Genomic DNA, 14,730 nt, shown 5'->3' on the forward strand with positions numbered 1-14,730 from the left:
GTTTCCTGGCTGCATGACTCTGATCATAGTTGTTATCCCCGGCCATAATGATGCATCTTTCTAAATACCAAGACAAAAAAAACTGCATTTGTTGCTGTAAAGTATGATATGGATGGATATTCTTTGTTTGTTTCAAATTATCTGAATGTCTGTTCCCAGCCTTGGGTCATAGAAGCTATAAATAATGTGGTGTGCATTAATCATGGGATGTAATACACAGAGTGTCCTCACTGGGACATGAGAAACTGTACACATACACAGCATTGTACTGCACAACAGAGTAACTGAATCGTTTCAATATCTTACACATCGAAAATATAATTATTGTATGTTTACACATACGAGGAATTTGCTTTGGTATAATGGTGCAAACAAAGACAAAGAAATAAGAATACGTAGCAAAACGTTTTACAATTATAAAAGCTTTTTAACTATTGTAACAAATAAAAAATAAAGACAATATTAACACAGAATATAATTATGTAAGAAACTGAGTACAGTCAAATATGATAACATATGACAAATTCTATATACTATATTCAAGTGGAATTGAATTGTTTGCTATAAAATAAACATAACAGTATATGTAACAGTACATTTTCAAAAAATATTGCCCCCCCCCCACCCCCCCCCCCCCCTAGAGTGTACCCCATGTTAAGGGATAATTCTTCTAGATATCTAACCTTTTGCTCTGTGACGTTTTATGATCTACTCTGACGTCTGTTATCTCCTTTAAGGAAAGGCATTGGTGCCATATGTGTTGTTGTCACCAGTTTGTGACCGGTCAACTTGTCTGGCACGAATGGTAATTGTTGTGAGAACGCTGAGGCACTTCCTTATCGGTGTTTGTGGACTCTAAGGTGTGAAATCTTTGAGGCCATAAGTGTCGGACGCAAGTGATTCAGTGTTCCCAGCTGTTTAGTCTACTTTCTCAGATATGTTGATTACTCTCTCTAACATAGAGAGAGGCTCTTCAGAATTGACGTGGCAACTCTCCCGTAAGTCAGAACCGCTGACTCCGTGATTTGTGATGTGAATCCTCCGGCCGATACTCTGAATAAACCCATCAGTGTTTGACATCAAAGCTCCAACTCTCACCGTGTCTCTTTCCTGAGTCGGTGACTCCCACTGCATTGCTACACAGAAGTTTCCTCCACACCCCAGACATAGATATCCCTCCCCAGCTCCAGGAGAGTGTGTTGAGGTGATACAGTACATGACGCTGCTTCAGTGTTCATCTCAAACTTTATGTTTCTGCTCGCTGTCTGCTGCCGGACCCCCAGCTGACTGCTGATGTGCAGAGGCTGAAGGAGACCCGTGGTTCCACCAAGAGGGAGGGAGGGGGGCGTCTCAGTACTCCTCAAGTTGCCCACACCAGACAGAGCTGTGACACTAAGGTAGGAACAGTGTTGGGCAAGTTACTTCCAAAATGTAATACAGTACAAATTACTTATTACTGTCTTTTTTAAGTAATAAGTAACATTACAAAATTACTGTCTCTGAAATGTAATGAGTTACACTACTTTTATATTACTTTTGAGTTACTTTCACCAAAATAACTGCAAAAGAATGGCTAGGTATTTTAAATGCTCAAATGTAGTTTAGTGCAGCTCATTATACATCTAGTGAAGGGCAATGTGGTATAGCATAACAACTGTGTAGGCCATTAAGGCTACTAACAACTTTTATTACACGGCTTAGTTGAATACTCAATTCTGATTGGTCAATTCAAAACATGTGACACGTTGTTAATACAGTAGTACAGACTGCTGTCAAGGACTATAATGACCGTTTCTAAGGAGGATCAAGAAAGAGAAAGGAAAAGATCACCAGAAGAAGGCAGACAGGAAGTAAACACTAGCAGGAAGGAACACAGTATGGGCTCTGCAGTGTTTAGGGACTTGTTAGTGGCTCAGAAACTGTGAACAGAGTTGGGCCCAATTCCAAACCGCCCCCTACACCCTACCCCTACACACTACCCCTCAAGTGTGCGCGTTCGCGTGGAGGGTCCGCCACATTAAGTGCTGTTCCAAACAAATGAGTGTGGAGGGGGAGTGGGTTATCAAGCCCTTCAACAGCGAGTCTGCATCGCACCTGACTTCACCTGCTGCCCTACCTGACCAACTAATGCTGTGTGTGTCCGTCAGGAAACAAGCTGTTTGGAAATAGTTCCGTGGAAACATCCACTGATAAACTGCGCCAAACAAGACAGACATTTAAAGGTGGGGTAGGTAAGTTTGAGAAACCGGCTCAAGATACACTTTTTGTTATATTCCATGGAATGCTCTTAACATCCCGATAGCAATGAATATCTTAAGTGCTTTGACAAAAAATCCATACAAAACTTTCATCTGTGGAAGCCGTAGTACTGTAAAAAGCACGACCAATCATTTTAGCCGGCCCGAAAGAAGGGAGCCTCATTAAACTGCGAGTGAGACTACAGGCGGAGTTCACTCCATCACGGAGGGGAGTGGGTAGGGTGTGGTTTGGAATTGGGCCTTGGACAGTGCTGCCGTAAAGTTGTTGTCGCAGTTCCAGCCTTTGGTGCGCCGTGGAACAGAGTTTTTTTTTTCTTAGCGGAAGAAATACGATAATTTTTAAGTCATTAAAATAATTTCAATTAATATTGGGAGTCGATTCCTTAGTTTGTTTAGTATATGGCCGTGTAATAAGCTTCGCGTCGGGCCCCCTGATCAGCCTGTCGGGTGTTCTTTTCCCCATAATGACCGCCTCGTTGCACATAAACACCAGGCTTACTAATCTACCCGCACAAAACACCACTTAATTTCGGGTTAAAGTGTGTTGTAACGTGTGTTACTGAGAATTGTAACGGGTATTATATTACCCAAATGTCATTAGTAATGCGTTACATTACTGCGTTACAGCAAAAAGTAATACATTACTGTAACTCCGTTACTTTTGTAACGCGTTACACCCAACACTGGGTAGGAATGACTCTCCTACTGATACAACTGAGATTCTGCTGGGCCTGTAAACCCGGGATAACCAACACAGTCACATGACACATTAAGGGCTTTGTTACATGTCTGTTTCAGATGTGTTCCATGTCTGTTTTTACATTGTGTTTCAGGTGCAGCAGCTGATGAAAGCAGCGAAAAATGGTACCATGGACGGGTTAGAGAAGACAAAGTTAGCCATGTTTCGTAAAGTGTCCTTCCTGCAGAGAAAAGATTCCACAGGTACAGAAACTGGAACTGGAATAAACACGTTCACCTCGTTCACGTTCACCTCACATGGGGGCAGTCACTTCACTATCAGGATCCTAGTGGCCTGAGGGTAGCACCAAGAAAACCGAATGTATCCATTTGATCTGGTGCATACATAACATCTCTGGAGTTAGACTTTGTAGGTGTGGATCATAATTACATGAATGGACACGCGAAATGGCAGTTGTACATGTTTGTAACACGGGAACCAGAACAGATTCATGTGTTCTTTCCTCTGAGTGCATAAAGTAATTGTGTTTGAATTTGCAGGCGAGGGAAAGGATGATGCAGGTTACGTAGATGTGTCTGTGTGTGAGATAAAGCACCCCCCAGCACAGCTGTCCCCCACGCCAGAGGGACTCAGCAGTCAGCAGGTGTGTATGTAGACCAGTGTGTACTCGCACAAATGTAGGACAAAGAGTATGATTACGTGGGACAATGTGGGACATGTTACCAAGATGCTGAGAGGTACTTTAGACTTCAATATAATATCCATTTATCTCTAAAATGTAAACATTTATATTAAACACAGTAGTGTATAATTAAAGTCTTGCATGCAGTGTGTTGCTCTAAATCATATTCACCTCCATGTGCGATTGAAACAACTCTGATAAATGTCATAAAAAACTCTGTGTGTGAATTGCCCTCCACCGGCTTCACACAGAGTAAATACTTTTCCGGGCTTTTTGTACCTGCAGCTCCTTTTCTTGGTCATAGTTTCAGTTATATTCCGCCTAAGTGCATCTCGGTAGCTTGTGCTGTTTAGTGTGTGTGAATACCAGGTGCGTTCCTGTGTGTCAAAAGGAGCAGACAATCTTGAAAGGCCAGCTTTTTCTCTATGCAGAGGCAGAGGGGTGTAAATCAATACAGTTTGGCCCGTCATTATACATTAGTGTGTAAAATACACAGCTCTCAGTCCATCAGAACAACAACACGTCATGTCATGCTCCAGCTTTCTCTTTGTCACTCTCATGCTGTTTTCATTCTCTAATTAATGGCTTCTTTATTTCTGTTTTCAACTGTCAGCAGAACTCAACACTTCCTGCAGATGTTACAAAATAAAAGCCTTACTCCTACCTTATAAATTAAATACTTTCTGTAGAAAATTGTTCATTTCTAATATTAAGCTTAAAATAAAACAGAAGAAAGTTGAATGCATATGTGACTGAAAACAATTCAGTTTGTGTTGAAAAGTGAAAGTGAGAGCAGCAGAGTGATGACATCACAGGTTCTGATTCACCATGTGAGCCATTACAGGACATTTGACCAGGCCTTAATCAGTGACCCACTTTTATCACAACACTGCCATTTAATATCAGATTTGATTAGAACATTTATAGGATGTAATGTTATATAATGGTATAACTCAGAAATAGTACCTGCATTTCTCTCCTCCTCCTCAGGTTGTCAGACGTCTCATCCTCAGCTCCATCGTCCAGAGTGAGTGCAGCTACCTGGACTCTCTGAAGAGAATTCTACAGGTGAGTCTCATTTCTCACATGTAGCAGCCGGTCCGTGTGGAGAGCTTTGTGTTTTTGACAGACAGTAGGGATGGAATTGGGCTGCTATTTTTTAACTCACTCCAAAGGTGAGGTTCTTAAGCTCTTGTATGGAAAACCAAAAGAAAAACGGTAGTGATGATGGAGCTATGCAGTGGTTCCTTTTGATTCATGGTGATAATAATATTTTACCCACAAATTCTGACAATTGACATTTTTGGTCATTATTAATCTCTCAAGACATTAGAAACGTTTAAAAAAGTCAATTTGCAAAGTACACTATTTCATCTCCAGAGATTCTTTGTATGCTGAAGGAAATGTATGCACAGATCAACAGGATGTCCAACCAACCTTTCTCTGTGTAGGAGTACCAGCAGCCTTTGTTGGAGCCACAGAACTTGGTCCTAAACCCCAAGAAGGTTCGTCAAATCTTTTACCGTCTGCAGGAGATCCATCAGTGCCACTCCATGTTCCAAATTGCCCTGGCATCCCGAGTGGCCGAGTGGGATCACAGCGAGAAGATCGGAGACCTGTTCGTGGCCTCGGTCAGTCCACAACCTTTCCTCTACTCAGTCCTTTTCTGTCTGTCCTCCTGACCTACTATAGACAAAAGTATTGGGCCACCTACATATTACACCTACAGGAGCTTTTATGACATCCCATTCCTAATTCTTAGGCATTAATATGAAGTTGGTCCCCCTTTGCAGCTACAACAGCTTCCACTCTTCTGGGAAGGCTTTCTACAAGATTTTGGAGTGTGTCTGTGGGACGCCCAGTGGCGTCGCCTGGCCAGGGCATCCGGGGCTTTAGCCCCGAATGTTTTTTCTGTAGCCCCGGACAATTCTCCCTCAATAATATAATACATTAAGCGTGCTTTACGTGAACCTCATCATGACACGAGAGGACGGCAGCACTGTAATTTCCCGTGTTCAGTGAATGCAACAGAGGCATGACACCAGACCAATCAGAGAGTTGCATGGAAATAAACGTGTGCTTGTGTCATTCAAGCTCGGCTCTGTGTGTGTGTGGCAATAGCGCATTTAGTGTGATAGAGAGAGAGAGACGGAGAGAGGGGGAGGGAGGGACCGGTGCCAGAAGGGACCGTGTTGTTAGCATCTGGTTAGCTAGCTGCACTAACGGACATAAGGAGCTGTTTGTTCCACAACAAGCTGGAGGAGAGTCCTCTCCTCTCAGACTGAGAGACTCAGGTGAGCTAAAGGACTCTCTGAGTGTTTAGATACTTAACTTTAGTCTAAGTTATCTCAGTGGGTCTCAAACGGTTTGGTCACAAATTATTCAAAAGATTATTTCTGCGGCACACCTTCATATGATCATTATAGTTATAAAAAAAATAAGAGAATAAAGGAAAAACAGTTATGAAATACTATATGGCAGTAAAACAAGAATAGAGTTTAAAAGGGGAGTGATTTGTAAAATATCCATAAAGAAAAAGTACATCTGTTTACAGTTCTGCTTCATATGGGTGTTGAGAGAGGTATCCATAGATCTCTTCATTTTGCTCTCAAAGTGCACCAGATTGATGCTTTTAACTTCAATATTTAAAAAAAAATCGCGGGTGTATTGTGTGTGCGTGTGGGGAGTGTTGCAGTAAAAATGCCACTGTGGTGCCGCCGCCACTGTGGGCTAAGCCCCGAATGTTTTCAGGTCCAGGCGACGCCCCTGGGGACGCCCATTCATCCAGAAGAGCATTTGTGAAGTCAGACACTGAGGTTGGACAGAGGGCCTGGCTCTCCGTTCTAGTTCATCCCAAAGGTTTCCAATGGGGTGAGGTCAGGGCTCTGTGCGGGCCAGTCAAGTTCTTCCACACCAAACTCATCCAACCATGCCTTTATGGACCTTGCTGTGTGGGGCACAGTCATGCTGGAACAGAAAAGGGCCTTCCCCAAACTGTTTCCACAAAGTTGGAAGCATAGAATTGTCCAAAATGACTTGTTAAGATGAAGCATTAAGAATCCACTTCACTGGAACTAAGGGGCCTAGGCCAACCCCAGAAAAGCAACCCATAGCATTATCCCTCCTCCACCAAACTTTACAGTCGACACAATGCAGTCAGGCAGGTAACGTTCTCCTGGCATTCGCCAAACCCAGACTCGTCCATCAGATTGCCAGATAGAAGTGTGATTGGTCACTCCACAGAACACGTTTCCACTGCTCCAGATTCCAGTGGCTGAGTAGCCAATGGGGACGCACCTCTGAAAGTCCCGCCCACCTGGGACGTTTGTGTCAGAATCGGAAACAAAAAATGAGGGAGCGCAAACGAGAGAGCTGCAGCGAGAGCAAAAGTCTGATCATTGAGAAAGAAGCAACAAGAACTGCAAACAAAAACCTATGTTAAAACAAAGAAAAAATACTTAAAGTTTACATGATTACACAAATGATTTGGTGTTGCTTTATCTTTATGACACAAAACGAATCCCATACTTTACACCCCTCCATCTGACGCTTGGCATTGTGCTTGGTGATGTAAGGCTTGATGCAGCTGCTCAGCCATGAAAACCCATGGAGCTTCCACAGTTTTGGTCTGATATTAATGCCAGAGCTGGAACTCTGCAGTTATTGAGTCAGCAGAGCTTTGGCCACTTTTACGCAATATGCGCCTCAGCACTCCGCCCCCCCGCTCTGTAACTTTACGTGGTCTGCCACTTTGTGGCTGAGTTGCTGTGGTTTCTAAACTTTTCCACTTTGCAATAATACCACCTACAGTTGATCGTGGAATATCTAGGAGAGAAGAAATGTCACCAACTGACTTGTTGCATTGGTGGCATCCTACCACGTTCGAATTCAGTGAGCTCTTTAGAACGACCAATTCTTTCACAAATGTTTTTAAAGGCAGACTGCATGGCTAGGTGCTTGATTCTATACACCTGTGGCAATGGGACTGAATGAAACACCTGAATTAAATGATTAAGAGGAGTGTCCCAATAATTCCAGGATGATCTCCTTGGTCTTCTTGGTGTTGAAAGCCAGTTTGTTGTCAGCACACCACGTGGCCAGGTGCTGTACCTCATCCCTGTAGGCCGTTTCGTCGTCACCTCTGATCAGGCCTACCACCGTGGTGTCATCTGCAAACTTTATTATGGTGTTAGAATCATAAACAGCAGCGCAGTCATGGGTGAACAGGGAGTACAGGAGAGGGCTCAACACGCAGCCTTGTGGCACGCCAGTGTTCAAGGTAGTGGTGGAAGAGGAGAGGTTGTCTAACTTCACAGACTGGGGCCTGTTAGTCAGAAAGTCCAGCATCCAGTTACAGAGCGATGTATTGATACCAAGCTGGCGAAGCTTGGAGATCAGCTTGGAGGGGATCACAGTGTTGAATGCTGAACTGAAGTCTATGAACAGCATTCTGACGTAAGATTTGGGGCTATCCAGGTGGTTTAGGGCAGAGTGGAGTGCCGTGGAGATGGCGTCCTCTGTTGACCTGTTGCATAAACGTGTATCTTACAGTTCCTTTGTGAGAGAATTACGCACAAATCTGTCATCTCAAAACATTCTATTGCACTATTTTATCTGTTTTATTTGTTCTATGTCCTGTATATATATATATATATATATATATATATATGTTGCACTGTTGGAGGAGCCTGTGAACTACATTTTTCCTTGACATATCCACACTGTAGCTAATGTGTAGATGACTATAAAGCCTTGAAACTTGAAACTTGAAATTATCAAAACTGCATTGTCTCACTGAAACAGCCCTAAAAATCACAAACTGCCATTAAAGAAACCCAATTCCTTACAAATTACTTCATATTCTACCAAGAAACCGAATTCCTTACAAAGTACTTAATATTCTACCAGTTGTAAAGTGTTGCATACATCAAAGTGTATCTAAAAGTATCTTAGTAACACAAGAAAAGAGAAAAAAGCATTAATGTTAACAAAACTGGATTGTTCCACTGAAATAGCGTTAAAATCAAAGTGCCTTCAAAGAAAATCTATTCAGACAAAGTATTTTATTTTCTAGTTTTTAAGGTTTTGCATACATAAAAGTGTATCTTACAGTTCCTTTGTGAGAGAATTACACACAAATCTGCAGAGTGTCAGTAAAAAAAAGTGTTAAAATCACAAAACTTGCCTTTTAGAGAAACCCAATTCCTTACAAAGTACTTAATATTCTACCAGTTGTAAAGTGTTGCACACTTCAAAGTGTATCTAAAAGTATCTTAGTAACACAAACAAAGCAAAAAGTATTAATGTTAAAAAAGCCTCAAAGTGCGGACTCATGAGCTCCGTAATGTCCCCCTAACATGGCACTTAGACTATTTACATCATCCAGGGATCAACACCAGTAAATACACCTCTCTTTGTCCGCTCTTCAAGCCTCAAAGGGCGGACTCCTGAGCTCCGTGATGTCGCCCTAACATGGCATGTAGACTATTTCCATCATCCAGGGAAACACACCAGTAAATACACCTTTGATGTCCGTCCTTTGATGAGTGTCTGACCTGTTGTTCAATTGCCCACTCTAAAATATTTGTTTAATATGATTTGTGTTAATTAAGGATGTTCTTTTAAGTTGTATGGCGTGTGAACTAATGTGTAATTACTTTATTAACTATAAGGAAGTCTCTTTGAAATGGGTAATAATAATGTAAAGATCTTAATGACCCATTGATCTTTTATTGTTTAATTACTTTATTAACTAAGGAAGCCCCTTTGAAGTTGTGTTTCCCTGGATGATGGAAATAGTCTAAGTGCCATGTTAGAGGGACATTACGGAGCTCATGAGTCCGCCCTTTGAGGCTCTTGGAGCGAACATAGAGAGGTTTATTATACCATAATAAACAACACCTCATAAACAACACCTCATAAACAACACCTGATAAAACATATGACATCTGTCATCAGACATTCATCAAAGGACAGACATCAAAGGTTTATTATACCATAATAAACAACACCTCATAAACAACACCTCATAAACATATGACACCATAAAACAACACCTCATAAACATATGACACCTGTCATCTCACGTCATAAAGATTAGACATCACACCGCACACCTCACATCAAAAGTTTTTATTAGGGGTCATAAACATATGACACCTGTATGACATCTGTCATCACACCTCACATCACAGGTTTTATTGGGGGTCATAAACATATCACACCTGTATGACACCTGTCTTCACACCTCACATCAAAGGTTTTATTGGGGGTCATAACATAAGTAGTAGCAAGTGTCAGCTGTCACACCACCAGTTACTTTTTATACTAATGCATACTATTGTGACGAAAGCGGTATGAATATCACTACTCAGGTGGTAGCTCGCCGAAGTTGAATTGATAGTCCAAAACTATGTTGATACATCGATGATTTATATCCAGAAGTGACTGTCTGCTGTATGAGTAGTTCGCCCAGCTGAATCGAGCAAACACACACGAGATAATTAGGTACAAAAGCACTATTTTTCAGACACTGAGCCTCGCGATGCACACGCACCGCCATCTAGAGAGCCTTCAGCCCTGGAGCCAGAAATGAACCGAGTCTTCACTGAGTCTCTAAGTGACATAAATAAGATATTAAAGTATTGAGACCTTGTAAAATAAAACTGTTGGGACATACATGCATTGGTTCAAGGGGTTCGCTATATGTAGTGAAACCAACTAGTGGGAGTGGCAGTTATTAAATCCTACAAGTCTTACCCTGCAGCCCAACCTGACAACATGCAACACTGTGTGTACACGCTGTGCACAAATAGTTCTGTGCAAACCCTTACTGGTAAACTGTGCAAAACAACATAGACATTTTATCTTGTCATACAGATGTAAAACTTGAAGGTACATTTTTTTTATTCTTAGGATCTAATATACCCGTTTATAGTGTCTAGCAGAGGTGTGGACTCGAGTCACATGACTTGGACTCGATTCAGACTCGAGTCACCAATTTGATGACTTTGGACTCGACTTGACAAAATCACAAAACACTTGCGACTCGACTTGGACTTGAACACCAATGACTCGGGACTTGACTTGGACTTGAGCCCTCTGACTTGAGGTGACTTGATAATTTAATTCAGAGGTCTCCAACACGCCGATCGCGAGATGCCGCGAGCAGACTCCCGTCGGGGAGAGCAGAACCTCCAGCCGCTTCTACTCTTGCTGAGAATCCTTGCATCTTTATTTAGCTGGGCCACCATGCGGCCAATCATATGTGAGGACACACTAGGATCATACCATTATGTGAAAGAAGGGTGGGGGGCAGACGCTCCAAAGACAGCAGGTGTAGTGGTACAGGCCAGCTACACAGAGCGACGGGGAGACAGATTTAAATGCAAGCGCGTCGGAAAAAGTCAAGAAATTAGCGAAAACCGAAAAAAGAAGCAGTATCTGGCTGCATTTCAATGATATTGGAGAAAGCAAAGCTGAGTGCAGGATTTGTAAAATGAAAATAACCTTCAGAGCAGGGTTTTTTTTTTGGTAACCACTCAGGATTTATTGTCAGAGGTGGGAGAAGTTCAGATCTTGTACTTGAGTAAAAGTACCAGAGTGTAGGAATACTCGGTTACAATAAAAAGTCCTGCATTCAAAATGTTACAAGTAAAAGTACAAAAGTATTAGCATCAAAATATAGTTAAAGTACCACCTGCAGAGGGATCTAGATTCAGGTGTTCTTTTCCCCATAGAGACGCCTCGCTGCACATTATCCCTTGCATAAAGATAGATTGTGGGTCCCTTATAACATGTTGTACACAGTGGAAATAAACATTCTGGTTACCTCAACATCAGGGATCTTATCAATTAAACTCCTTCTGAATCAAACCGTCACAGTAGCATTACCTTACTGATCCCTCTTACAATAGAAGAAAACACGTTACTTTACCAGCAGAGAGAAAATAGATTATTACAGTATTAATGTGACTAATAAAGAGCAGTTTGATTATTAAGTATTATTCTGTTGATGGGTGTCATTACATTTGGTGAAAAGCACATAATGACTTGTTTAAGACTCGTTTTGTCAAAGTTTAGGACTTGGACTTGACTTGAACTTGCCCATCCTGACTTGAGACTTGACTTGGACTTGAGCACAAAGACTTGAGACTTGACTCGGACTTGCAAAACAATGACTTGGTCCCACCTCTGGTGTCTAGTATAGAAGAAATGTGCACTTGATTGTAATGTTTTGCATATTTACAGGGACTGTCAAACCAAGCAGCTCATAAGCATCAGAACTAAAAGAGAGAAGAGGTGTACATCAAAGAAAAGTCATTCAAGTTCTTTTGCAGTTTCATTATTATGTCTTTTTTCTTCTGAGAGATTCTGATACGAAACTATGGTCACAAAAAGTTCCAAATGTGCCTTTTTGGCCAGAGGGAAGTCTCTCAGAACTTTCCGCCTTATTTAAACACTTTAAGAAGGAAGCGTCATCCAGCTGGGACTACACACAGTTCTCTCTCTGAAGGCGAAGTTAAGGCATTAACATTCAGCCATTTGTTTTCAATCTGTGTTCAGTGAAAAAAAAACTGGAATTGCAATTTATTGTTGCCGCGTTCCCTTTATTTAAATCAGATCCTGTAATAATTTGATTCAGTAATGCTGGGATTTGCATGCAGTAATGAGATCATGTGATTATGTGATCCTGTCTTGTATCTATCCTTAAGTAGTTAAATGGACAAAACAAGTGTTGTTACTCTGTCTCCTGCTGACTCAGTGTCAGCTTCCAGGTTCTTTGTGGCTGCTCCATTCCATCAGATCAAGATATTCTAGATGTCTCATATTTCTGTCCGAGGCCTGTTAGTAATGTTTGGATTTAACAGTTCTTCCTTGTTACTTTAAAGTTGAAATCTAAACTGGCAGTGGATCGTAGTGATCAAGTCCTGAGGTCACACTCTTTCCTCCACAGTTTTCCAAGTCCATGGTGCTGAACGTGTACAGTGAGTACATCAACAACTTAACCAACGCCATGGCTCTCATCAAGAAGGCCTGCATGTCTAAACCTTCTTTCCTGGACTTCCTGAAGGTGCTTACTTTTAATCATGTCTCTTGTGACTCATTGATTGGCTGGGGAGGCTGGGGCTCAGGGGGTAGTGTTCATAGTGAACGGTGAGTGGTTCGATCCCAAGCACTATGATGTTCTATAAGTCCTCTGATTTGTTATTTAAGTTACTTACTAAAGGTCCTGCATTCAAACTCGTACTTTGTACATCAAAATATACTTAAAGTACCAAAAGTAAAAGTACTCCTTTTGTCCCGTTTCAGAATTGTATATATATTGAGTTACTGGGTTACTGTTATGAATATTGATATAGTGTTTTTATCACAGCTGGGAAATTAAGAGCTAATTTTAATAACTCTATAAATATATGTCAACGTTTATTTAATAATTAATTTAGATTTTGTAGTAGCCTATAATCTAACCATAAAAGTAATTATTAACAACAAAAGTTGTCAAATAAATGTAGTGGGGTAAACAGTACTATATTTGCTTCTGAAATGTAGTGGCGTAATAAGCAGTGGCGAGCCGTGACTTTTATACCTAGGCCGTCTGAACCTAGAAAAAGTTATTATGTCTCAGCGTATACTTCAGTGGAATATCAAAACAGCGGCCCGGAGTGCAAAACGCATCAATGACAGCGACCCTCTACCACACAAAACAACACGATTTATATAAACACCTATCATAACAGGGCACCCACAGCCAAGTAACAATTACAAATGAATTAAGTCGGCACGGTGGCCCACATTGAAAATGACTTAGGCCTACCTTTGATGATCAAATCACTTAAACACAAAGTTCATCCTCCTGTCCTTTTGGATGAAGCACTTGATGGCGGGTCATGCAGCTGATCCTTTGCCACTACAATTTATCCTTGTAACTCAATCTTGAAAATGACTCCGTTAATAATTTCGCAACGATGTCATCACTATCACTGACATGAGCCATCATGAACACATTTATGCTAATTGGCTACTTCCGCCTAGCTTGACCCGTTGTTATAACACACATGCATAAACTTCACAGCGGGCGGAACTTGTCATAAAGTCCGCGAAAATAAAGCCCACCCATTTAGAGGGAAGATATGATTGGTCAATTGTACTGTCATTTGACATTACTCTCTCGTTGAGTTACTATAGCGGGCCCTCTGTGAATTTATAGCTGGACCACCGATCACCTCCTGTCTTCACAGTAACTCGCAGAGATGGCCAAAGGAGCTTCTTTAATTTAACCCTTCACATTCCAACAGAAACTGAACAGGCAGATTCGAAAGATTTATTTCTTTGGAAATGTTATTTTAAATACAATTAAATCAAGTTATTTTGGTAAAACAAATAAAAAATATATAACAAATTAATATTTTCAAAAATAATATATATTTTTTATGTTTTCAAATATTATTATTTGTAATATCTTAGGAGGGCCTAGAGGGCCCTGACGGCTCGCCACTGAGTATAAGGTAGCATAAACTGAGAATACTCAGGTGAAGTACAAGTAACTCCAAATTGTACTTAAGTACATTACTTGAGTACATGTACTTTGTTACTATCCATCACTGGTCCATGGAGATCTGTAATTGCTCCGGCTGTGTGTCGCAACTACACCTTGTATCTGTATGGATGTGTGTCAATGGCTTAAGGCTGACCGTTAACTTGGTTCTCTGCCGGATGGGACCGAACCATCTTTTAATGTCAAGACTTAACAGCAGCAGCACAGAGCGGTTCAAACCTTTCAAACACCATACAGATTATACACACAGCTGATAAATACTGTTTACCTGCAGAATAACTATGCTAAAGAAACTTTTCTAGACAGAGACTGACACAGTGTCCTCTCCCTGTGACCTTCAGAAGAAGCAGGCCTCCAGTCCAGACAGGATCACTCTGTACGGCCTGATGGTCCGACCCATCCAGCGCTTCCCTCAGTTCATCCTGCTGCTGCAGGTCAGTCACACACATCACACACACCACACACATCAAACTCACAGAGCCCGCAGTGTGGCCCCACTGATGATATGCACGGTGAACAGTAGTTCTGACAG

At 41.5% G+C, this 14,730-nt stretch overlaps 1 protein-coding gene across 1 annotated transcript in view; it reads left to right on the forward strand.

Moving 5' to 3' along the window:
- LOC117481492 (rho guanine nucleotide exchange factor 10-like protein) overlaps positions 1 to 14,730 on the forward strand; it is a 59,156-nt gene that overhangs the window by 14,371 nt on the left and 30,055 nt on the right. The window contains 7 exon segments of the mRNA XM_034129191.1: positions 1,284 to 1,397; positions 3,092 to 3,200; positions 3,498 to 3,601; positions 4,631 to 4,708; positions 5,092 to 5,271; positions 12,597 to 12,713; positions 14,540 to 14,632. Of these exon segments, the coding sequence (XP_033985082.1) occupies positions 1,284 to 1,397; positions 3,092 to 3,200; positions 3,498 to 3,601; positions 4,631 to 4,708; positions 5,092 to 5,271; positions 12,597 to 12,713; positions 14,540 to 14,632 (795 nt within the window).

This window comes from Trematomus bernacchii, unplaced genomic scaffold, assembly GCF_902827165.1.
Source record: "Trematomus bernacchii unplaced genomic scaffold, fTreBer1.1, whole genome shotgun sequence".
Taxonomy (NCBI): Eukaryota; Metazoa; Chordata; class Actinopteri; order Perciformes; family Nototheniidae; genus Trematomus; species Trematomus bernacchii.